Source organism: Scomber scombrus, chromosome 24 (genome assembly GCF_963691925.1).
Source record: "Scomber scombrus chromosome 24, fScoSco1.1, whole genome shotgun sequence".
NCBI classification, from domain to species: Eukaryota; Metazoa; Chordata; class Actinopteri; order Scombriformes; family Scombridae; genus Scomber; species Scomber scombrus.
The window spans coordinates 7,519,863-7,544,202 of record NC_084993.1 but is presented as its reverse complement, the minus strand read 5'-3'; the positions used below and the strand labels follow the sequence as shown (position 1 = coordinate 7,544,202).

At 38.7% G+C, this 24,340-nt stretch overlaps 4 protein-coding genes and 1 non-coding gene across 6 annotated transcripts in view; 3 read left to right on the top strand and 2 right to left on the bottom strand.

Annotated features, from left to right (window-relative positions):
- Positions 1-73: 73 nt before the first annotated feature.
- Positions 74-4,687, bottom strand: LOC133976378 (dTDP-D-glucose 4,6-dehydratase-like). The gene is made up of 12 exons (XM_062414577.1): positions 4,498-4,687; positions 3,682-3,748; positions 3,435-3,503; positions 3,178-3,268; positions 2,933-3,081; positions 2,741-2,839; positions 2,465-2,524; positions 1,755-1,798; positions 1,440-1,605; positions 1,294-1,349; positions 1,073-1,170; positions 74-982 (listed from the first exon to the last, which is right to left on the bottom strand). Exons 1-12 carry the CDS (start codon positions 4,542-4,544, stop codon positions 873-875), a joined length of 1,056 nt encoding a protein of 351 aa, XP_062270561.1. The 5' UTR covers positions 4,545-4,687; the 3' UTR covers positions 74-872.
- Positions 4,688-5,257: 570 nt separating this feature from the next.
- Positions 5,258-11,524, top strand: gpr180 (G protein-coupled receptor 180). The gene is made up of 10 exons (XM_062414568.1): positions 5,258-5,696; positions 6,683-6,826; positions 6,932-7,026; positions 7,123-7,228; positions 7,746-7,926; positions 8,102-8,151; positions 8,262-8,419; positions 8,573-8,770; positions 8,866-8,943; positions 9,064-11,524. The coding sequence occupies exons 1-10, from the start codon at positions 5,558-5,560 to the stop codon at positions 9,217-9,219; spliced, it is 1,305 nt and encodes a 434-aa protein (XP_062270552.1). The 5' UTR covers positions 5,258-5,557; the 3' UTR covers positions 9,220-11,524.
- A 1-nt stretch (position 11,525) lies between these two features.
- arpc2 (actin related protein 2/3 complex, subunit 2) overlaps positions 11,526-24,340 on the top strand; it is an 87,394-nt gene continuing 74,579 nt past the window's right edge. The window contains exon 1 of the mRNA XM_062414571.1: positions 11,526-11,529. The gene's annotated coding sequence lies outside the window, so the exon portion shown is untranslated. The remainder of the gene's footprint in view (positions 11,530-24,340) is intronic.
- trnas-cga (transfer RNA serine (anticodon CGA)) lies at positions 12,323-12,404 on the bottom strand. The gene has a single exon. It is a non-coding gene; the product is annotated as a tRNA-Ser (tRNA).
- Positions 14,205-16,710, top strand: LOC133976376 (small integral membrane protein 11-like). Of its 2 annotated transcripts, none has more exons than XM_062414573.1 (3): positions 14,205-14,311; positions 15,126-15,333; positions 16,136-16,710. In XM_062414573.1, the coding sequence occupies exons 1-2, from the start codon at positions 14,297-14,299 to the stop codon at positions 15,312-15,314; spliced, it is 204 nt and encodes a 67-aa protein (XP_062270557.1). In that variant the 5' UTR covers positions 14,205-14,296; the 3' UTR covers positions 15,315-15,333; positions 16,136-16,710. The 2 variants fall into 2 exon arrangements, with proteins under 2 accessions (XP_062270557.1, XP_062270556.1); XM_062414572.1 differs by having other exon boundaries at positions 15,126-15,345; positions 16,136-16,709.

Sequence of the window (24,340 nt, the reverse complement as noted above, 5' to 3'; positions counted from 1 at the left end):
TGTGTGTGTGTGTGTGTGTGTGTGTGTGTGTGTGTGTGTGTGTGTGTGTGTGTGTGTGTGTGTGTGTGTGTGTGTGTGTGTGTGTGTGTGTGTGTGTGAACACTAATACCTTAAAATGTATTAAATAAGTTTATTTGCAGTTAAATACATTTTACAGCATGATTGGAAAACCTTAAATACATAAAAAACTAACTGAGATGCCCTTCTACTCATCCTTTTGTTATTAGTAGTTGCTACAACAATGTTAAGGTATCTATCAAATCAAATTGCTTTTTGTAAAAAGTCAAAACACTATAAAATTGACTGCTGACTTTGAGCTTGGAATGAAATGCAGCGACAGAAATTAGATTAAAGTTACTGCTCTATTTTCTCCTAAAACAAACTGGGAAGTATGTGAACGTGCACATTTGGAGTTCTGCAGAGTCAAAATGTTTCATGTTTTATAGCTCAGTGATGCAGTTTGACAATCAGGAATGATGTCTTTGATTTTTGCTTCTGTTTGACCAATTTCTTGCATTGCTCCAAACGGTGGTAAGAACACAGAATATTGAGAATATTAAGACCACTTGTTAATCTCATATGAATCAGTAATCAACACTAAGATAAAGTGCATTCATTTCCAGGTGTGATGCTGATTTTCTTCACATTGCTTTGGTTGAAAGAAAGGCTCTGCCTTCCTGTTGGCTGGCACTTCAGGGCCTGCTGGTCCATTAATCATTTAACACAGACAGACAGACATTTGCTCATATGTTCAGTATTTGTTATTTGGGCTGTAATAGCCTCTGTGCTACACAAACCTCATGTGTTTGTAGGAAAAGGTCAAAGCTCCGTGTCTTTAGTTCATTCTTCTTCCTGTCAGTCAAGCATCAGGGCTACGCTGACGTCGCGCATTTGTTGGCAGCATTTTCAAACTTGTTTCTGATTGGTCCTTGGTCCTCAGTTGCGTCTGACCAGAAGTGTGGGTTGTCTTGGTACCATTCGACTAAAGGACACACACAAAGCAGGATTTTAGTTTATTTGGACAGACAGTTGGATCTGAACTACTGTGGATTGTTCCTGTGTGTTACCATACCAGTCTGTCTGATGCCTTCAGCCCAGGACACTTCAGCTCTCCAGCCCAGCTGCTGCAGTTTCTCACATCTGACGGGGTAGCGGAGGTCAACCCGCGGCCTACAGAACATTAACACATTCAGCTGAGTCTCATGTTGCTGAAAATAACTAACTAGTGTGAAAAGTGTTACCGTGAATTCAGGTCTGGCAATTCAGTCTTATTATAAGGTTAGGTTGACTCACCTGTCAGGTACAAACTCAAGCCAATCATTTAATTCAGAGTCTGGCACATTCTTGACCTGAAAACATGCATAAATGTATAATAAATAACTGGATATATTAGCATGTTTAAATACATTGAATTCAGTTCATTTACATCCTAAACCCACCATCTTAATAAGTTCCCTGGCCAGCTGAATGATGGGAATCTCACAGTTTGTGCCCACATTGTAGATTTCTCCCACAACCCCTTTCTTCAGAACCAGCAGGAAGGCGTTGACGGCGTCATCGACAAACAAGAAATGGCGGGATTTAGGGAGGGTTCCCTGGATGGTACTGCAGCAGAGAGAGAAAATAGGTTGTTTTTTTCTGTTTAAAACGCTTTAAAGAAAACTAGAGATGGATTCGGACCACAAGGTTGCCAGTTTGAATCCTGAGATGTGTGTGAAACAGGATAAACTTTCCAAAATAGAAATCAAACATACCATTTCTTGTTCATTTGCAAAAGGGTGAGAAACCTTGGAATGACCTGCAAGATTAAAAAATATGGTTTTAAAAGTCTAGTTTTAAACCACCTCTGAAATAGATGTTTATATCATATTTGTATATACCGCCTATATTTTAATTGTTTTATTTCCCTATGTTGTGTTAAAACTGCACCTATATTTTGTGAAGAACCTTGTGACCTGTGAAATAAAGTTTGCCTACAGCATTCAAGTAAATAATCAGATTTGACCTGATGAGCACCTTTATTAACAACAATTCTGACGTCATGCTATTTCTCAGCATAGCTCCACCCCAAAGCTAAAGGTTTAATCAGCCAGTATGACTGAAAACACCTGTGGAGGTGAGCTTGGCCTTAAGATAAAGTTAAAAATCATCACGCTCACCTTTGTTTCCCCTGATGCAGTGAAATCTGTATTAATCCTACCTAATGTTTCCCCCATTTGCAAAACAAGCCTCCTAACAGAACCAGGTAAGGACAGTTGTTGTAATACAGGACAAAAAAGTGTGGAAAAAGGAAATATTTTGTTGTGCTAGACAGCAAATATACACAAGACAAGTTGAGGCTCCTAAGGGCTGATAAACCTCAGACCAGTCAATCTTTTAGACAAAATGTTTTACCAAGAAACAAGCTCCATGTTAATAAGATCTTTACTTCTAGGAACAGTGTGGTCAGTCGGTGTCTCTGTACCTTCTCAGTGTACTGCCTGGGCCCGTAAATGTTGTTGCTCCTTGTAATGATGATGGGAAACTAGAGAGACAGAGTGGCATCAGCATAAAGAGAAACTTAATACCTTTAGATACATGTTTAAATGATTTCAGACTTTAATAAAAGTGGTGATTACAGTGTGTGATTCCAGTCATATACACATATTCCTGGTTTTGAAACACAAATGTGTGATTTCAAGAAAAGAAACGGGGAAATAATCTGTTCAGGGACATAAAGTCCGACTGTGTATGTTTGTACCTTATATTTGTCCCAGTAGGATCTGACCAGGTACTCTGCAGCTGCTTTAGTAGCAGAGTACGGGTTGGACGGCCTCACTGGACTGCTCTCATCAAACACCTGCAGAGAAAAATAACCAAAATCCATCAACACACCTACTAAATGTCTCGACAGTGAACCCAGACTCCTTACATCCACCCAAAAATCCCTGACCTCATCCAGACTTGCTCCGTACACTTCATCAGTGCTGACGTAGATGAAGCGTTGTGGCTGGTGTTGGGCCTGATGTGCGGCTCCCAGCAAAACTTTGGTTCCATCGATGTTAACCCGCTGGAAAGTAGACGGAGTTTCGAACGATGCCTCTGAGGGAACAAATGAAGTAAAGGAGAAAGTTTCATCATCAGTAAAATCATCCCTGTGTACACACATAAACCTGAGATTGAACAACTGCTGCTTACCGACGTGTGTTTTAGCTGCCAGGTGGAAAATCACATCGATGTTTTCTGTATTGAAGATGTGGTTTACCAGCCGAGAGTTGCACACATCCCCCTGTTAAAGATGGACATACACGTGAAAAGAAATAACAAAAATACTCACTCATGGTTATTGTTCTTGTTATGTGTTAGCTGAGGTCACTATCACAGGCTGCTGACTAGCCAACTGCTCACAGAAGTTATCTATCAAGTTATATAATGCTGAAGTCGGCAGCTCTCACCCTGATAAAGGTGTAGTTCGCTCTGTCTTCAACGCTCTCCAGACTCCTGGGGCTGCAGCAGTAATCCAACTGGAAGAGATCAGATTTGTATTTTAATTCACCACTGACATGTACATTTAATATATTCATTCATTCCACTACTTTTAACTGCAATACTTTAACTACATCAAGCTGATAATACTTATATACTTAGACTTAATCAGTATTTTTACATTGTGTTGGTGGTGTTACTTAAGCAACGACTCACATTATCCAGATTGATAATCCTCCAGTCGGGGTGTCTGTTGACCAATGAGCACACAAGATGGGAGCCGCTAGAGAAACAGAAGGAGAGATGGAAATAAACATTAGACAGACTAACATTTAACAATAAAAGAAGTGTAAATGAACTCTTATCAGCCTCAAGGTGCCTAAAGTGGCCCTTTACAGGATGGTCACAATCTTTTAGGTGTGTCTTAAGTTTATTTTCACATTAATCTGCTGAAAGTGGACTTTCACATTTACTCTTAGTTGTTTTATTATTTTATTTTCCTCTTATCTTTTATCTTTTTAATAATACCCCACCTCATATTTCTGGGTATACCCACTTTATTTTATAGTGACTTTACTTAGTATTTCTTTATTATCTTTTATTAATCTTTTATTACCTGTATGTTATTTTGGGTATTCCTACCTCCGGTGTTTCCTCATTGCAGATTCATGAGAGTTATGATAGCGTTTCGTCAGTTCTTGTTTTTATGGAGTCTTTTTGTTTGTTTTATTTGTTTGTTTTGTCCTGTTTGATTGATATAAAGTTTCTCTGTGTTCATTGAAATTTGATTTTAAAGGGCAAGCCTATGAGCATGATTTGAGTTTACCACAGATTTTAAAGTGCTATTTCTACTTTTTGTGGGGAAAACCCATATCAGAAACACATTATTGTTTTAATACAAGTCATCACTGGAAAACTTTTCTCTCGTCTCTCATGTCATGTTAGTGTGCTTAAAAGTGAGCTATGGACAGTAATAGACATCATTTCTATGTTTATGTTTTTAGTTTTATGAGAATTATAACAATAACTTACATGAATCCAGAGCCTCCAGTCACCAGAACAGTCCTGTTGAAGTCCATCACGACACTGGACCAGCTGGACCTTAATGTCTTCTATAGATGTAAAAACGACATTTTAAACTCCTGTGTAAGAGTTTGATTTATTCTTAATAGTTATAATTCGTTATCTAGCCCGCTGGCTAATTGGCACAGTGGATACATTGTGTAATGTGCGACAGTCGCGGAAGGTTTTACGTTAGTGTTGACACGTTGGAAAAGGGCGTGAGGTTTGGCGCAAATACAACGCTTCCTGCTCTCTGAGTGGTTCTTATTTGTGACGTAGTCGAACTGGTGCTGTGTGATTGGGTGGATTCCAAATCAATCAAACTGTCAACGTTGCCAAGTGGCCACGGCAACAGGGTCAAGTTAGCTACAGAAGCTACGATACACATGTAAATTCCGGAAGTTATTTTCAAAAATTATTGCCTTTTTTTTTTCTTAAAATATGTTTAAGTCACGTTTTACCATTTTACATCCACATTTTCTCAATCCACACTTTTAGGAAAAACAATGAAAATCTGGAAATGTTTTTGTGTGATCTTTCACACCACAAATCATTTATTTTGTTCTTATTTTTATTTCAATCAATCACTTTTTTGTTTCTGTGTATTACCTTTATTTCGATTGTTCTTCAATAACAATGTAACATAAAAAAGAATAATAAACAAAAAAAACACAAATAAAACAAACAATACAAGCAAAACAAGGGAGCTAAAACCACAATAACAAAATAAAGCAAAAACAAAGCAATTAGTAATTTTTGTGTGAACACTGAATTACATAACACAATCACAAACAGTGAAATTAAAACCACAAATAGACACACAAGAGGTTTAATTATCCAGATAAAAAGTTGAAATGTAACATTATATTGTTTTGAAAGGCTTTTAATTTGGAGCAGGAGCAGCTGACTTCCGGCTAGTTGCTATGTAACGGTGGTAGCTTGACGCAGCTGGTTGACTTCTGGCTTCGTGGCTCATTGAATTGATTAGCTAACATTTATTCTGTTTTTACAGCGTCAGACTGCTTAAAAAATGTCTCATGTTATAGCCACACTTATAGCTGCAATACTGCTCAGTTCACACGCTTTCGGGAAGACTGTGAAGGGACTTTTCAACACCGAAGTGGCGAGACAGCAAAGCGGCCAGTTCATCACTAAATTCATGTACCAAGGTGAGCAGATAGCGGTGTTTTTCCTGCTAACGTGTCATCTCTACTGAGTCAGGCTCACTCTGATTTCACTCTTATTTCTTACTGATTCAAATCACTGCTTCTTTCGCTTTTCTTTGCATATCTTTTAACTGCCATCATCACTTTAATCATGTATGCACTGATGAGTTACATCATTTTTAATGTGCCACTTCTTTAATTTGTCAGTGTTTTTTTTTTATTCAGGGAGACTTGGAGTGACAGCTTTATTAATTGCTCCACTTAAAGGGCAGCTTCACAATTTTTCCGACTCTTTAAACTACAGTCAGGCCCAAAATGAACATTGAAACAGGTTTTTCCTTGCTGTAATAATTTCTCTTGTTCATATTGGCTATTAGAATACTTTTTTCTTGCTATACTTCCACTGCAGCTCAACAGGGAACACTTGATGCTAAAAAAAAAAGACTGTAAATGTGGATTTTGGCCCCCATCCCTTCTATTGAAAGCACATTTGAAGGGGATCTTAGCCAGTATGAACAAGATGAATGATTACATATGGGCACACAACTGATGTTTTAAGACACACTTTACAATTTGTCAACCTGCCCTTTAAGCTAAAAGCCCTGCAGGTTACAGATCAGCCACTCTCCAAATGTCTCTACCTATGATACAAGAAAAAGGAGGGAAAACCAGTGATGGATGAAGTATACTTAAGCCTAAAAATACTCAATAACAAGTAAAAGTCCTGAATACAAAATGTTACTCAAGTGTTATCAATAAAATGTACTTAAAGTATTAAAACTAAAAGTAGACCAGCTTCCTTTTAAAGCATTATATTATTTTAGTATATTATATTAATAATAAATAAATAAATACCAATTTTTGATACTTTTGAGAAATTAATACTAATAACACGGCATCATATTAGTGTATTAAATGTTTTCATAATGATAATATTATTATTATTATATCTTCTTCTCAATCTAACAGCCGTCTCTTTCTTTCTGTAGGTGATGACAGTTTGTTCGTCTGCCGGCTCGATAACCCCGCTCTGGCTGCAGAGAAGGAGTCCAGATTGCTGCTGTATCAGGACATGGACCCAGACCTGGACAACCTCAGCTGCTCTGACAGATTCACTCGAGCCCGGTTCATCAGTAAGACGCCTTGATACGATGGATGCCATGCAGCTGTATTGATCTCCTCTCTTTCCACCACACTGTCACTTTCACTTAACGTTGCTGTGTTTCTCCCTGCTTCAGTTTCTCTCACTCAAGAAGAACACAACCAGACGATCCCTCATCAATCCTCCCCTAAAGTCTGGCAGGCCCTGTATGCTGACAGATACACATGTCAGGTAACATCTGATGTGGCAGCAGCAGAATAATATCCAGTGTCAGTAGGTTTTTATCGACAATAAGAGCAGTCGTTTGTTGGCTGTCTGTCTCCGCAGGAAGGCGGAGTGATTCCTTCTCATGCTGATCTCAGTTTTACTGTCCTGCTGTTCAACCCCGACTCAGCAGGAAACCCTCTGGATCACTTCAGTGCAGAGGAGGCAGGTCAGACATCCCGAATACTTGCTGGGAATCACACACTGTGCTGCATCTGTTTGTTTGTTGGAGATAGGAAGTTGATAAATAGGGAATGCATCATTATTTTCTTAACCTTAACATTTACTGTATTTGATTTTGGCTAGAAGAACAAATAGTGACTTATTACAATACCAGTATAATAGACAGTACGAGTTATATCACCATATATTCTGCATAATTTTAGTCATCTACATCTACTGTTATAAGTGTCTGTGGTGCTATTAAAAAAATATGTTTGTGTTAAATATTTAAACAAAAGGAAATACTGTAAATAATGGCTTTCTGGATGCTATGTGACACTACATTACTATATTTGAAACTGATTATTTCAAAACGGCACTATTGAAAGATGCAACATAATAATTATATGGTTATATCAATCATAACTGGATGTTATGATGTGTGCTACTCGTGGGGATTGCTCCAGACTGAGGCGTCTGCATCATTCATGTGGGACTCTTTTTATCCTTTCTCGCTCTCTCAGGTCTTCATAGTTTCTACTTCCTCCTGCTGCTGGCCTACTTCATCGCCTGCTGTATCTACATCCAGCCTCTGTACCAGGCTCTGAGGAAAGGAGGTCCCATGCACACTGTCCTCAAAGTGTTGACCACAGCGCTGGCATTACAGGGCTGCTCCGCTCTCTGCAACTACATCCACTTGGCCAGGTAGAGTCAGGAAACGTTGACGATCCTGCCCTCTGATTTAAAATATTAACACCTACTGTGAGCAGCAGGGTGATGTTCCCTTTACAGAAAGTGAAATGAATCATGCATTGGTACTGAGAAGAAAATGAAATAATGTACTGATGGCTTCCCCGTCTCCTTATCTTGTGCTCTGCAGGTACTCCAGAGATGGTGTTGGTATTCCTCTGATGGGCAGTATGGCAGAGTGTATGTCCTCATGTTCTCTTAAATATGTCTTTATTTTCATCTGTTTCTAAAGCCTGATTCACTGTCTCATGACTTTTATTTTCACTCCTTCGGTTTCTGACCCTGTGCAGTCTGGGATATGGTGTCCCAGGTGTCCATGCTGTACACGTTACTGAGCCTGTGTATGGGCTGGACTCTGAGTCGAGGCCGGAAGCCTCAGTCAAGACCTCTGCAGTGGGAACAGTCTCCGGCTTCCACGGCCGTCGCTGTCGGTGGAGTCGTCACACAGGTACGCAGGAGACGTAATACTTAATCTGTTAAGAGTGACATGGTTCAGATTTAACCCAAAAATGCTACAAATCTCAGAGGAAAGTCAGAATTCTCTTTAAAAAGTCAGGATTTTAAAAGAAGACTATTGACAATGAATCTGTGTCGTTTTCAGGGTGTGCTGCTGCTGTGGGAGCAATATTCAGAATCAGAGAATGACCATCACAGCTACCACGCCCAGCAGAGTCTGGCAGGCCTCCTCCTCATAGCTCTGAGGGTGGGCCTGGCCCTCCTGCTGGCCTCCGTCCTCTACCAGATCATCTCCACTGAGAGGAGCACCCTGAAGAAAGACTTCTACCTCTGCTTCGCCAAGGTTGACTACACTCTATATTAATTTTCTAACAACCTCCAGACAAACAAATATTTACCCACAGCTACTCATGTGGTCTTTCTTGTTTATCTCTGCAGGGATGCTTCTTGTGGTTCCTCTGTCATCCTGTCCTCGTCCTCATGTCCTTTGTGTTCAGTGATCACCAGAAGGAAAAGGTTTGAGCACACAAACACCGTAGCAAAGTGTCACTTCACAGTAAAAGGAGAGTGAATATTGAATTTAGATGCCATAAAAATCAAGCTGCAGAGACTCATCCTTGTCTTCCCTCTCTGTAGGTGGTAACTATCGGCGTGGTCCTCTGCCAGTCCATCTCCATGGTGATCCTCTACCAGCTCTTCCTGTCTCGCTCTCTCTACTGGGAAGTCTCCTCTCTCTCCTCCGTGTCGCTGCCACTCACCATGTCCAGGACTAACCACAGGGGGCGCTACTGAGCACGTCCGCTGGCTTCACCTAATCGTCACGGGGAAAGGGGGGAAAACACAGAGGGCGTCACCTCCCTTAACATCCCACCCTGTCAGAAAAAAGGGGAGGGAGCGACGAGAGGAGAGAAGACGAGAAGCGCTGTCACACTGCAGGAACTGTTCTCCTCTGCTGTTTCTAGGGAGAATAATAATGGCTTCTAGTGAGCAAGTTACCAGAGAGTGACAAGATATTTACAGCAACACCCTACCTCTAGTGATTTTCGACTGGATCCAACATCAACATTAGAACGGAGCTGCCGAGCAGGAGGAGAGGTATTTAATGCAGGACCACCTAGAGAAGGGACACATGGCTTTCAAAGTAGGATGTCACAGCGAACAGCCAAAGTACCATTTCAAAACAGACAAACATCTAGATTTAAATGACGCATCAGCTGGCAAAGTAGTATAAGGAAACTTCTCTGCAAGGACACAAATGCAATCTTTTTTGCTCCTGGCTTTGATAATCACACAAACAGCAGAATCACAGACTTACTTATGAGATGCAGGGATGTCATTTGGAGCACAGATTGGAGCAGTTTGCTAGTCCAAGTTACTTAAATCATCCCTGTCATTGAGCATGATCCTCCTCATTAATCCAGACTTGGAGGAAAAGTGAGAGAAAGTAGCACAACTCAGTAAGGTTTGTCAACAAATCCCATGAAAAGACGAAAACCAGCAATCTCAGTACTTTCTGACTTCCTACCCGCAAAAACAGGGTCATAAAAAAGGCTCAGTAATTTCCCCAAACAGCTGGGCACTGTAGTCCGTAGCAAATAAATACTAAAATAGGAGTGAATGGTTTATTTGTTGGGGACTATTTTATGCTGCGGATTAATACACAGTTGGCACTTTAATGAGCATTTATGGCAGCAGGACGGCATGTGCAGGATTGAGTTATAAACTACAGTGCCTATGTTTTTATTGGTTTTTAGCCAATAATGGAGGTCATAAATCAAACTATCGCTGCACAGACAATTGCTAATTTTGGTCTTATGGGTTTTGTTGACAATAAGAGATGGATGAGGAGGTGGTTAGATTGACATGTTTCTTAGATAAAAGGGGGGCACACACTTAAATGGACTCAAGAGACGATGGTCAGACATGTAAAGATGAATAAACTGATGGATACAGTACGTAGCTGGATGGAAGAGTAGAGAAAAGTGTGCTTTATCTTTGCAGATCCAAAGTGATGAATATGAGCCAAACGATCCGTGTGAGATCAAGCTGTACTTTATTTATTTCCTCACTTTCAACATGACTTTATTAGCTAACAGCATGTGAGGCCTGAACCTTTCTTGACAATATAAACTGTATGTAGCTGGAGACTCACTGCATGACTTCTCTTTTTTTCCCCTTAGTATTGCATCATTATCTGGAGCGCACTACTTGGCTTCACATTCCAGTGTGTTCGGGAGTAATACATGAGCTTTAGTGTTTAAAGCCAAAGTAAGCCAAAAAAAAAGAAGCTATGGCTATTGATTGCTTAAAAATGGATCCCAGTGTGTAGATATTGTGCATTCCAATGATGTCCCCAATACTTCCACTCTTACTCTGTCAAATTATTCAGCTCTGGAGCCTGTAGCTTCTTTTTGGTCTTTGACACATTTCACAAGATAGAAATTTCTCTTAAACTGACATCTGACACGAAGCATTTCTGACGTATTTAGTTGTTACATATTTATTTCTCAAAGTGAATATTTGAAAAGCAGCTTATTATACTGAAGCTTAATCAGTCACTGTACATTTTCATATTTGATTCGTCTGCCGTTACTTCTGCCGACCACCTTCTCGTTTTACCAGAGTTTTCAACCAAAACGAACAGCCTTCATCAGCTTGTTTTTACCCCAAAAACAACGGTTACAACAATCTCCACCCACATATACAACCACTTTTAAATCACATGAAACTTTAAGGCTCAATCCAACAGACACCACAAAAACACATGAAATATTCCATTACCCTTTAAAATGTAAGTAATCTAATAGGTTATTGAAGGTTTCTGGCCAACATACTGAGTCACTGGGCAAGGACTCTAACTGTTCCTGACAATTGCATGACATAAAAATAAATACACCTCAGTTAATGACGTTATACTTGAAAATGAACTTTTGTTGGTAGTGTGTGTTTTCTGTGTATGTGCAGTGTGTACCATATGTACACTTTAAGTGGGTGAAAGCGAAAGCCTCAACTGTACATTTTATTGTGTCCACAAAGACAGGTTTATCCTAATTAGACAACATAGTATGAAGCTTTACATGAAGTAAATCAGTTGCAGATTTTTTTTAAAACACAGAATACAAGCACCCAGTTGTTCTTTTTTGCAGTATTTTCATTTTGCAATTTTTTTTAATTATTGTCTACAACCTGTGGAAATATGGGACCTGTGATCATGACAACTGTAATTAATATAACTGTAATAAAGTGAATTTTAAATAATGTGTGAGGAATGTGAGCGTTTGTTAGACTGTTGCATGGTTAGAAACATAAACACCATCGCCATCTGGGGGCCATTTAGTAAAAGTTTTGCTCTTGGGATTTGATGAGAAGCAGTTCAGCCAAGTGACAAATTTTACTTAAGTGAATTGAAAATGCTTTGAAATATTGCAAAGTATGTTCCAAGAACATTTACTTATTTTAAACAGATGGAAAGTTTATTAAGTCCATGCTATCATGAAATAGAAAGTCCATGAAACTATCCATTGTCAACAATGTTGGTCTCTTTATTGGTTTATTGGCCTATTTGCACATTTGTAAAATAAAAGTCAGAGAAAAATAGTAAAATAAATATAAAACACGTGTGGGTTAGATAGAAACCCACTATGGGCTTATCTTAAAACCTCACCTACAAGGGATAAAACACAATAACAAAGCAAAGTAAAATATCAAAATAAACAAATGTCATTAACCTAATTGATACTACATACGAACAAACGCCAAGTTCAACATCCTTTCACTTGTTAGTAGTACCACTTCATTTTTCACTTATGATGGTAGCTCAACACTTTAAAAGATCTTTTTTTTTTTAAATGGTTTAAAAATAAATGCATCGATGCAGGTGGCATAAATGAAACTTCGTCACGAACAGGATTCGAACCTGTGCGGGGAAACCCCATTGGATTTCGAGTCCAACGCCTTAACCTCTCGGCCACCGTGACTACGCATGTCTATGAAGTGCCAGATCGGAATATAAATGATACAGTAAAAATAGCAATTGAGTTGATGTAGATAGCATTTCTATGTCTTTGAGACGAATTTACACGGGCTGTGTTAAACATGTCGGTGATTTTATCCGCTAATACATGGAAAATCATAAGCGCGGAAGTTGGTTTCTTATTCGTAGCTTCTTGTTTCCAGTCCACCTTAAAACTGGTATTTTAATGCCACCAGAGGGAGGTGTTCACTCATTTTCAAGATACTTCATGAACTGAAAAACGCTAGATCTACAGAGAATAATGAAACAGGAGTTATTACTAACATTAAATGATCTTTAATAATTTTACAATCCTACATTTTGATCATTTTAACTGCAGCTTTCTTTTTTTTTTTTTTTTTAAACTTATTTTCAGTCTTCTTGTTATTTCTGCCTATTTGCTGTGGTCCCACCAGCTCAGTATTAAAAAGTCTCAATCAAGTTTTATTTATTAGTTTTAATTATTTCTACTGCAGTATTTCTTCTCACTGACCTCGAAACCCACATTTTCATTTGTTACAGTATCAATTAGCACAATCCAGCAGATAGATCTTAAAAATGACATATTTCGGACTGGAGAAAGACCAATTAACTCATTTTGTTGCACTCATGGCGACACATAAACTATCACAGAACATACCAAACTTAAAGGACTTTGTAACTTACTTATTCCTGGACTCAGGATTATGATACCCCGTGATGTCCCCTGCCATATTGCAGTATTGCTTTCTTGAGACACTGAGATACTTACGACGGAGTATTAGGGCCAGGCCCTTTTTTTTGCCTGGCCCTAATACTCCGTCGTAGATACTGAACAGGTAGGACCAGAGCAAAAAGGCAGCAGTACGACTGAAAATTAGTTGATTGGCATTAAGCTACAGTTAAAATGATCAACATTTAGGATTGTTAATCAATTATAGACCATATCAATGTCATATGTCACATTTCTAGTAGGTGAATAAACTTGAAAATGACTCAACCACGCTTCTCTACAGGCGTTATGCCACTGTTAAGGTGGACTGGATATTTCCAACCAGAAGCTGTTAATACAAAGCGAACTTCAGTGGTGGCATTTAAAGTGGATTGCTGGGGTTTTGTTAAAAAACTGAACGCACAAACAAAACAAAAAACAGGCGCACAAAACGACTTAAAAAAGCACAGTAGGTAGGTCAAATACACTCATACTCGAGCTCTTTATCTGTTTACAGCTGTTTGGTGGTTTTATTGCTAGTTTGTCAGATGTAATGTGCCTTTTTTTGCATGGATGTGAGTGTCTGTGTTGTTCCACTGTCAAGTTTGTTACACTCAATCTAAATCTAAATCTAAAAACATTAACGTTGCTTGTATAGTATTATCAGTCTGGATACATCTCAGACTTTGAAGACAGGTGATTTTTACATATTGTATACAGTATTGGACTTTTTCACAGATTAACCAACCAATGCAATTAACGTTACAAAGAACACTACAATCAAACTCTCAAAAAAAGAGTATAGTACAGTATATGTTTTTGACTCTTTTGTGTATATATTCAGAGCAATAGTAAATTATATATTTTTTACAATTAGGGGCCAGAAATGTAGGAGCCAAAATGAACCCTGAATAGAGTTGATTTTTGTTGTTATAATGCACTTTTATTATGTATTTATTTATTTTATTATCATGTTAATTATGTTTATTGAAACTTCGTGAAAGATCCTGGGCTCACGTCGAGGCGTGGGTACGTCACAGATGACGTCTGACACAAACTGCATTTCTATTGGCCCGTCGCTTCAAGTCCCGCCTTCTGTTGAGTAGCATATAACAGCTGTGTTTCTGCCACTGCGTGGAAACTTCAGCAATAAAGAAGACGTAAACATGATCAACTGGAAGGTAAATAAACACCAATTTATTCTTTCATAAACACAAATACATATCTAGTTATAACAGTATACCTGTCATTTGGTTTTGGGTTCTGTTATCTTGATAAAATGTTAGGTTGTCTGTTAGCCTTTAGCTATCATCTGTCACAACTGCGACAAACTTCATATTATCTCTTTATTGTCTTAAAACAGCGATGTTATGATAAAACGACTGCATTTGTTTGTGTATTTCTATGCTGTGTGCGTTGCCCTACATTCATTTAGTGGCTGAATAAAACGAGAATCACACTTCAGTTTGGAAATGGGTTAAAACTAACCCTGCAGACTGATTAAACCCAACACATGAAGCTGCTGTAACAGCTACAAATGTGTTGAAATGAATGTCACATGATAGGTTTCATCACTGCCGAAGAGTGTTCAGTGGTGGACAACATGTCTTGAAAGCAGCTGTGTGGTGTCTTGTTTTGTGTAGAAATGTTTAAAACGATCAGATTTCTGACTGAAGTTTGGACTGATGAAATTGTGTGTGCATGACCTCCATAGAAGGCACATGGTGTGCAGCTGCTTCTCTCTTTCACACATCCCCTCCTCCTTATACTCTGTGACAAAATTAACTCCCACCTCCCATCAGGACAGCTGAGACCTCTAAGAGGGAGTTGTGAGGGGAGGGGGAAGGCACATCTTCACCTTCACCAGGATGCCTGACTTTCCAGAACTTTCTCATCTCTTCTTTCATTTGCTGCTGACCAGGAAAAATAGCTGTGACCTGCACTCATTGAAAAAGTGTCTGAAATGTGTGGCTCTCTGTGTCTGTGTCTCTTCAGGCTTTGGACAATGTCCCTATCCTCTTGTACATCTTGGCCCTGAAGACACTGTTGCTGTGTTTGGGGTTCGCCGGGGTGAAGATCTACCAGAGTAAGAAAGCAGACGAGGCCCTGAAGAAGCAGCGGGAAGAGAAGAGGAAGCTGGCCCAGCGGACGCAGGAGCTCCTCGACAACTTGAAGGAAGACTGAGCAGAGGAGAGGAGCTGCTGTATGTACACAGGTACTGCACCAAGTCATTAAACATTTTACCATTATTTTCTTAACTAATTGATTCATCAATTAATCATTGTTTAATTGTTCTGTCCCAACCAACAGTCCACAATATACTCTGTTGGCTATCACAAAAGCTTCTTTTTTTTAACAGTTATTCAGAAATGATTAATCGATTAGCTAAATTGATTTTCCGTTGCTTGACTTATTGATTCATCGACTAACCTAATTGTTGCAGCTCTAAAACATTCATGAAATAGTTGTACCTACAAGAATGCTTAAGGCAGCAGTGATTCATTACACTTTTGGTATAATTTCCATTTTAGCATCATCTATTTTTAGGGCATGATTACACATGTGCCAAAACACTGCCTTTACAGCACAACTCACTGTTGCACACAACAAGTAGAACCAAAAAACACAAAAATAGCAGGTATTTATACTTCTAATCCCCTTTAAATATACTTGACCTGTACATATATTGGTAATTAACTATTGCATAAATGTTATAAGTTATAAGTATGAACAGAAAGGAGAGGCAATTGAAATATCCCAACAATTTAAAAAAAGCTAGATTCAAGACCTTTTTACAATACTACGTCTCCATAAATGAGAAATTTACATTATAGGCAATCACAATAGATGTACTGTACGTATAAACTAGTCCAATTAACTGGTTTTCAGTGACATCATGAGGGAAATAGTTATGTTATGAGATACATTTTGAAAGATTATGATAGAGTATTATGAGATAAAGTAAGTGTGATCGATCTCACTCGCTGTCCTTATCTCCTCTTCAGGGAAACATGGCCTGAGCAACAAAGCCAGTTCTCCAAATACGAGCCAGATGTCGGACAGTCGGCAACAGAGGGACTTTCCTGTGTGTCAGGAAATTGTGTTGTTTTGGCACCAAGACTGTTCATCATATCGGTTTTATATATTTTGTGCAAAAAAACGTTTAACTTCACCACGTGTTTATATAATGAAATGACACCACATGGACCACTGAAGTGGGAACATGAGAGATAAGTGAGATAAGGGATTGTTTTTTAGCATAGATAAACATCAGCTCATTTCTGGGCTCATCTTCCCCAATCATTTTCTACCTTGTTTGTGTTTCCATGCCCCATCCATCACTTCAGCTGAGGTTGTCAATCAAACTCACTGGAAGCTTGAATATGCTTCACTTTGTACTACCCTGTTTTTAGAAGAAAAAGTCATATTTAAGCTTGTCAAAACTGCTTATTTACATTACATGGTATTTATTCTGACTTTGTAATATTACTTGTAAATTGTGAACCAGCTTTATGCTTACATTTTGTAATTATTTTGTGGTAATAAATAAAAAGTGCTGCACAATTATATCGTTGTTCTTATTAATTTACCAGGTATGGCCGTAAGCGAGAAAAGCACTCACACAAAGGCTATTTATACATGATGTCATATATATGTATGTGCTGATTGTTTATGTAGCCTGTAGATTGTGTATTTAAAACACATTTTACTTTTTTATCTGTACACATTATTATATATAATACACAGTCTTTATGGTTCTTGTTAATGTTGGCAGTTTGTATCTATGTAATCAGAGGTTCCTGCTCAGAAAACACACTGTCTTCATCTGCATGAACCCACGCAAGATGTTCATCATGCTGATGGTCAACATCTATAAATAGTCTGTGTTTGAGTGTTTCTCTCACACACACCTCATCTGTAATAACTGCGACCTCCAAATCATCACTCCTGCAATTCTTCAAATCACTCTCAAGTCCATAAATCCATATGTGTCTGTATATGTGTGTGCTGTATTTTTAAGGGACCCTGTGATGCTCCATGTGAGCCTCCTGCAGGGGACACTTCATCTTTTGCTCCCCAGAGAAGATTCATCCAACGCTGGAGATGTGAAAAAAAGGGGTAAAATAACTGTCAGTGGTTAATATGATCTTCGTCTTCAGACTCATCAGTGTTATTAGTTATTCTTTAATTATTATTCAAGCTTCTGAATATTGTATTATGTAGTGAAGGCAAGGTTTTAGTCTGTATGCTACTATGTATATATTTGTGAGCAAAACCACCAGAAAATCTTCCCAGGTAAAAGAAAATACAAGTTTTTGTTTTTATGCAAATGTATTACAGCATATAAACACACACAATAAGTTGTCGATGCCTGTCTAACTCTACAGCTGCAGGTTTCTGTACAGGTACCAGAGGATCCTGATCCTTTCCCATCCCACACCTCCTTCAGCATCATCAGTGGAACTACCAGCACCTCCTCAACCTGTGGCAGCACCTCCTGCTATTGTGAGTAAGTTGGTAAAATTGGCATTTTAACGTGAAACATTAACATAATGTTATGTTTCTATTGAGCTGTAGATCGCTGCTGCTGTTGCAGAAGACGATAACGCCACATCAGGGTGTCTGCAGCTTTATTCAAAGCTGGAGCTGCGTGACACCCTTCAGCTGTGGTATCACCCTCCACAGTGTGGTTCAGCCAATGAGGGGGAAGCATTTTGTCTCTAAAAATGTGTATTGCAATATTTGTACATCAGCATCTTTCTGCACTGTGTGATTCAAATAGATTAGTAGAGAATGTGTAAATCACCCTGTTATCAACTGAAGATGACCTCCTTTATTATTATTATTTGTATTATTATCAGTAGTAGTAGTAGTAATAGTATCCACTTTCAGCAGCATCTCTTACCAGTTTCCTTTTAACATTTTTGGTTTCCTTTAATAATTCACTTCAGTACTATCTGTTGCTGCTTTATTTTTTTCAATACGTTGCTTACTTTTCTTTAATATTTCAAACTGTATTTGATTATATATGTCTATTTAGAGTATATACTGAGTAGTTCTGTGGCAGAAAACGTATAGTTTCATACATGAAGTTGACCATATTTTCGATTAAAAACAGAAAAGGTGAGAGTCCACAGGTGAATTCATGTAAATATATAAGAATAAATAGGAATGATTAATGTGTTAGATCAGTGTGTTAGCCAGCAACACTAAAATTTAAAGGTTGTGGGTTCAATCCTGGCTTAAATCTTTGAAAGTTTGCGTCTCAATTAAGGATTAAACAACCTTTGGTAAGAGTGACTCATGGCTCACTGTGTTAAAAGTTTGTGATATACGGCTGTGAGGAAGTTTTAGGGTTGTGGGTTCGATTCTGACTGTTTTTGTGAGTCAGTCAAACTGCTGGAGACTGTAAAGCTGATGAAGACTGTTGTAGTTAGTGTGAGGCTGTGGTTGAGTGTGTTAGACAGTCGGTTTGAGTTTTAGAGGTGGTGGATTCGATCCCTGGCCCGCTCATATACTTCTGTGTGCGTGAGGTGGCTCACCGCCTGTCTATAGGCCTAAAATCCCAAATCCTCAAATGAGGAGTGTAGATGTTGTTCCTTTCCTGTGGCAAGTAAAGCAACATTACAGATCAACTAAGAACAATGAGTGTCAGTCCAGGTAACTCAGGCTGTTAGAAGACTGCTTGGGAAGAGTGAGGTTGTTGGTTCAAATCTTGCACAGTTATAAAGTCCAACATCAAGAGGACAGAGAGAAAAGTGTGAGAAAACCTCTGTTCCCAGTGAAGATCCAGTGGCTCAGTGGGTAAGACATTCTCTCTCAGTCAGTCAGAGGTTGTGAGTTCAATACCAGGTCGCTACTTTTAAAGTCAGAAAGGCCAAATAAAGAGTAAAAACCTCTTAAAAAAGTGAGTAAAAGTGTTGGTGCAGGTAGCTCAGGCTGTCAGAAGACTGCTTGGGAAGATTGAGGTTGTTGGTTCAAATCTTGCACAGTTTTAAAGTCCAACATCAAGAGGAAAGAGTGAAAAGTGTGAGAAAACCTCTGTTCCCAGTGAACATCCAGTGGCTCAGTGGGTAAGACATTCTCTCTCAGTCAGTCAGAGGTTGTGAGTTCAATCCCAGATTGCTACTTTTAAAGTCAGAAAGCCCAAATAAAGAGTAAAAACCTCTTAAAAAAGTGAGTAAAAGTGTCAGTCCAGGTAGCTCAGGCTGTTAGAAGACTGCTTGGGAAGATTGAGGTTGTTGGTTCAAATCTTGGACACTTTTAAAGTCCAACATCCAAAAGTGAAGGATAAATGTGCCCGGAGAAAAGGTCCCTATGTAGACAGGCTCTGTAGTGTAGTGGGTTTGTCCGAGATCATAAGGTGATAGTGAAGTAACGATAGGTTCGAAGCCAGGTCAGAGCTAGGAACAGGAGACGAGTGTAGGAAAGGGTGTGTGAGGGGCTGTTGGTCCCCGATGTTTCCGAGAGGTGAAATTGAGGGGTTATGACAATTTTGACATTTTTTTTTTGTAAAAGTAGAAAGTGCAAAGTACAAAGTACAAGCTAGATAGATAGGCAAAAAAAAAAAAAAAAACCTTTCCTGTCTCAACCGTCCCCTCCTGCCTCCCCTCCCCATCTTCTTACCTGCCTCCCCATCCCTGGTACTCCTACCTCCACCTCTCCCCAGTACAACCACCAATTCCATAATTGTGATAATCAGATTAGAATATACTCACCCACTGAACAATGTGTCTTCCGATGATCCAGATCCTGTCCACGGGCGGAGTCGAACCAGCCGATGTTCAATCCATGACGGCTTATGGCAGCAAACTAACCCACTACTCCACGGGGTCACTGTCAAAAACAACCGGGAATCTCCCCTATGACAACTACATCATTTTCATTCATACTACTTACGATATATTACTAAGTATAAAAGGTGAAAGAAGAAGATTTGTATAACATAAACATTTCAGAAGTCAGCCTGCAGGATAGCTCTGTCATATAAGTGTTGGCCATTAATTACCTCAGTGTAAAGTTATTGGTTCAATCCCCACTTGGGCTCATTGATCTTAGTAGATCTGTAATGTTGCTTTACTAAAGTGCCACAGGAAAGGAACAAGGATCAACTTTATTATATTCTATTTAAGAACTTAATGTTAATTAAAAAGCTTGAATTTGGGGGATTTTTGACCCTGTGAAGCTGTCAGTGTGATGATGAATCAATTAATAGATAGATATGAATAATTCATAATTATTCATTATTTATATAAATATAGGTAAATTAAGAGGGTTTTTTTGGTTTGTTTTGCCTAAATGAGCAGTACTATAGCGACAAATGACGGACATCTTGACCTCTGCCTCCGCAATTGACAGGAAGTCACGTTGTTTAATAAATTGTTTTTTAAAATAAATTGATTTAAAACATTACATGAGTGTACCTGAGTGTGAGGTTATTGGTTCAATCTCCACTTGGGGTCATTGATCTTATTTCATCTGTAATGTTGCTTTACTAAAGTGCCACAGGAAAGGAACAATGACAGTGAAACACAAGTGACACAATCCACCTGCTAATGTTTAAATGTTACTCTTTGTCTTTCTTTGGAGCTGCAGATGTTACATATTTATCTGTCTGCCACGTTCTCTACAATCAATATCTTCAGTAATGTTGTTAAAGTGTGGTTTTAATGTAGGGTGTGGGATCCAGGAGATGAGCTGGAGGAGCAGGCGTGTTGGTGGGAGGTGCTTCATTAATAAAGGGAGGTGCAGCACAGCTGGTGCTCCTGTTGTGTGAGATTGAGGGTGAGAGTGAAGCTGAATGTTTGTATTTCTTCCAGGAAAGATGGTTTAACACGGTTCCCAGGTGTAATTATGGTGATTTAAAGTGAGATTAACAAACAAAGACTAGTTTATAATAATCAGAACTTGACTGAAAATAAGAAAAAAAAGTGATGTTTAGGTTTAAGTATATAATATATGTAAAATATTAAGTTTTAGATGCTCTCTGGTGTTGACATGTTTCATTAAAGCTAAAGTTTCTCAGCAACTGTTTTCAATCTAGACAGTTTGATTTATCCTTTTCTTCAGTCACAGTCTTTGTAAATATTGAGACATTAACCTTCATAAAACAAGCACTTAACTCTTGTACTTTTAATTACCATTAACTGTGTATGCGGGGAACTTATTAAACCAACTTCCTGAGAAGAAACACAAAGATTTGTCTTCATTTAAAAGTTTGAAACATTTCTTACCCTGAATCTGGGTGTGCCGAAGAGACAAAGAGACCTCCATGTTGTCTCTGATTGCTCTCGTTAACACACCTGTTAGATCCAGCTGGGCCTGTTTGAAGCACTTTACTATGAGCTGTATGTAAAAACAGCCTCAAGAGCCGACTTGGGGGTAAAAAGTCCAGTGAAATAATAAGTCAGATGTATGAGATGAGTCAAAGTGTTGATATAAACCTTCAACTCTAAATGTTCATGTGATTAATCACATGTAAGCTCACAGATGATGAGCCAATCAGACACGATGATAAACTCTGTGTGATACTAACAACAACCTAATATATTTTAAAATAAATAAGAGGAAGTTCATCAGTGGAGTTAAAGAGAATCTGTAGACAATAAAAAAGATTAGAAGACTGCTCTGCAAATGTAGAAGTTGTGGCTTTGATCCTGGGACACTTTTAGCAGTCTAACATCAAGAGGACAGAGTGAAAAGTGTGAGAAAACCTCTGTTCCCAGTGAAGATCCAGTGGGTAAGACATCTTCCCTCTCAGTCAGTCAGAGGTTGTGAGTTCAATACCAGATTGCTACTTTTAAAGTCAGAAAGTCCAAATAAAGACTGAAAAGCTCTAAAAAAAAAAAACTAACATTAGTGAGTCAGTCCAGGTAGCTCAGGCTGTTAGAAGACTGCTTGGGAAGATTGAGGTTGTTGGTTCAATTATTGCACAGTTTTAAAGTCCAACATCAAGAGGAAAGAGAGAAAAGTGTGAGAAAACCTCTGATCCCAGTGAAGATCCAGTGGCTCAGTGGGTAAGACATCTTCCCTCTCAGTCAGTCAGAGATTGTGAGTTCAATCCCAGGTCGCTCCTTTTAAAGTCAGAAAGCCCAAATAAAGAGTAAAAACCTCTTAAAAAAGTGAGTAAAAGTGTCAGTCCAGGTAGCTCAGGCTGTTAGAAGACTGCTTGGGAAGATTGAGGTTGTTGGTTCAAATCTTGGACACTTTTAAAGTCCAACATCCAAAAGTGAAGGATAAATGCGCCCGGAGAAAAGGTCTCTATGTAGACAGGCTCTGTAGTGTAGTGGGTTTGTCCGAGATCATAAGGCCATAGTGAAGTAACGATAGGTTCGAAGCCAGGTCAGAGCTAGGAACAGGAGACGAGTGTAGGAAAGGGTGTGTGAGGGGCTGTTGGTCCCCGATGTTTCTGAGAGGTGAAATTCAGGGGTTATGACAATTTTGACATTTTTTTTGGTAGAAAGTAAAAAGTACAAAGTACAAAGTACAAGCTAGATAGATAGGCAAAAAAAAAAAAAAAAACCTTTCCTGTCTCAACCGTCCCCTCCTGCCTCCCCTCCCCATCTTCTTACCTGCCTCCCCCTCCCTGGTACTCCTACCTCCACCTCTCCCCAGTACAACCACCAATTCCATAATTGTTATAATCAGATTAGAATATACTCACCCACTGAACAATGTGTCCTCCGATGATCCAGATCCTGTCCCCGGGCGGAGTCGAACCAGACGATGTTCAATCCATGACGGCTTATGGCAGCAAACTAACCCACTACTCCACGGGCTCACTGTCAAAAACAACCGGGAATCTCCCCTATGACAACTACATCATTTTCATTCATACTACTTACGATATATTACTAAGTATAAAAGGTGAAAGAAGAAGATTTGTATAACATAAACATTTCGGAAGTCAGCCTGCAGCATAGCTCTGTCATATAAGTGTTGGCCATTAATTACCTCAGTGTAAAGTTATTGGTTCAATCCCCACTTGGGCTCATTGATCTTAGTAGATCTGTAATGTTGCTTTACTAAAGTGCCACAGGAAAGGAACAAGGATCAACTTTATTATATTCTATTTAAGAACTTAATGTTAATTAAAAAGCTTGAATTTGGGGGATTTTTGACCCTGTGAAGCTGTCAGTGTGATGATGAATCAATTAATAGATAGATATGAATAATTCATAATTATTCATTATTTATATAAATATAGGTAAATTAAGAGGTTCTTTTTGGTTTGTTTTGCCTAAATGAGCAGTACTATAGCGACAAATGACGGACATCTTGACCTCTGCCTCCGCAATTGACAGGAAGTCACGTTGTTTAATAAATTGTTTTTTTTAAATAAATTGATTTAAAACATTACATGAGTGTACCTGAGTGTGAGGTTATTGGTTCAATCTCCACTTGGGGTCATTGATCTTATTTCATCTGTAATGTTGCTTTACTAAAGTGCCACAGGAAAGGAACAATGAGAGTGAAACACAAGTGACACAATCCACCTGCTAATGTTTAAATGTTACTCTTTGTCTTTCTTCGGAGCTGCAGATGTTACATATTTATCTGTCTGCCACGTTCTCTACAATCAATATCTTCAGTAATGTTGTTAAAGTGTGGTTTTAATGTAGGGTGTGGGATCCAGGAGATGAGCTGGAGGAGCAGGCGTGTTGGTGGGAGGTGCTTCATTAATAAAGGGAGGTGCAGCACAGCTGGTGCTCCTGTTGTGTGAGATTGAGGGTGAGAGTGAAGCTGAATGTTTGTATTTCTTCCAGGAAAGATGGTTTAACACGGTTCCCAGATGTAATTATGGTGATTTAAAGTGAGATTAACAAACAAAGACTAGTTTATAATAATCAGAACTTGACTGAAAATAAGAAAAAAAAGCGATGTTTAGATTTAATTATATTATATATGTAAAATATTAAGTTTTAGATGCTCTCTGGTGTTGACATGTTTCATTAAAGCTAAAATTTCTCAGCAACTGTTTTCAATCTAGACAGTTTGATTTATCCTTTTCTTCAGTCACAGTCTTTGTAAATATTGAGACATTAACCTTCATAAAACAATCACTTAACTCTTGTACTTTTAATTACCATTAACTGTGTATGCGGGGAACTTATTAAACCAACTTCCTGAGAAGAAACACAAAGATTTGTCTTCATTTAAAAGTTTGAAACATTTCTTACCCTGAATCTGGGTGTGCCGAAGAGACAAAG

Coding starts and splice junctions, on each gene's coding strand:
- gpr180 (XM_062414568.1), top strand. CDS start 5,558: ATGTCTCATGTTATAGCCACACTTATAGCTGCAATACTGCTCAGTTCA. Junction 7,027..7,122: donor CTGACAGATACACATGTCAG/GTAACATCTGAT, acceptor CTGTCTCCGCAG/GAAGGCGGAGTGATTCCTTC. Junction 7,927..8,101: donor AACTACATCCACTTGGCCAG/GTAGAGTCAGGA, acceptor TGTGCTCTGCAG/GTACTCCAGAGATGGTGTTG.
- LOC133976378 (XM_062414577.1), bottom strand. CDS start 4,544: ATGGACTTCAACAGGACTGTTCTGGTGACTGGAGGCTCTGGATTCAT. Junction 3,269..3,434: donor CGAACTACACCTTTATCAGG/GTGAGAGCTGCC, acceptor CATCTTTAACAG/GGGGATGTGTGCAACTCTCG. Junction 983..1,072: donor TGAAGGCATCAGACAGACTG/GTATGGTAACAC, acceptor TGTGTCCTTTAG/TCGAATGGTACCAAGACAAC.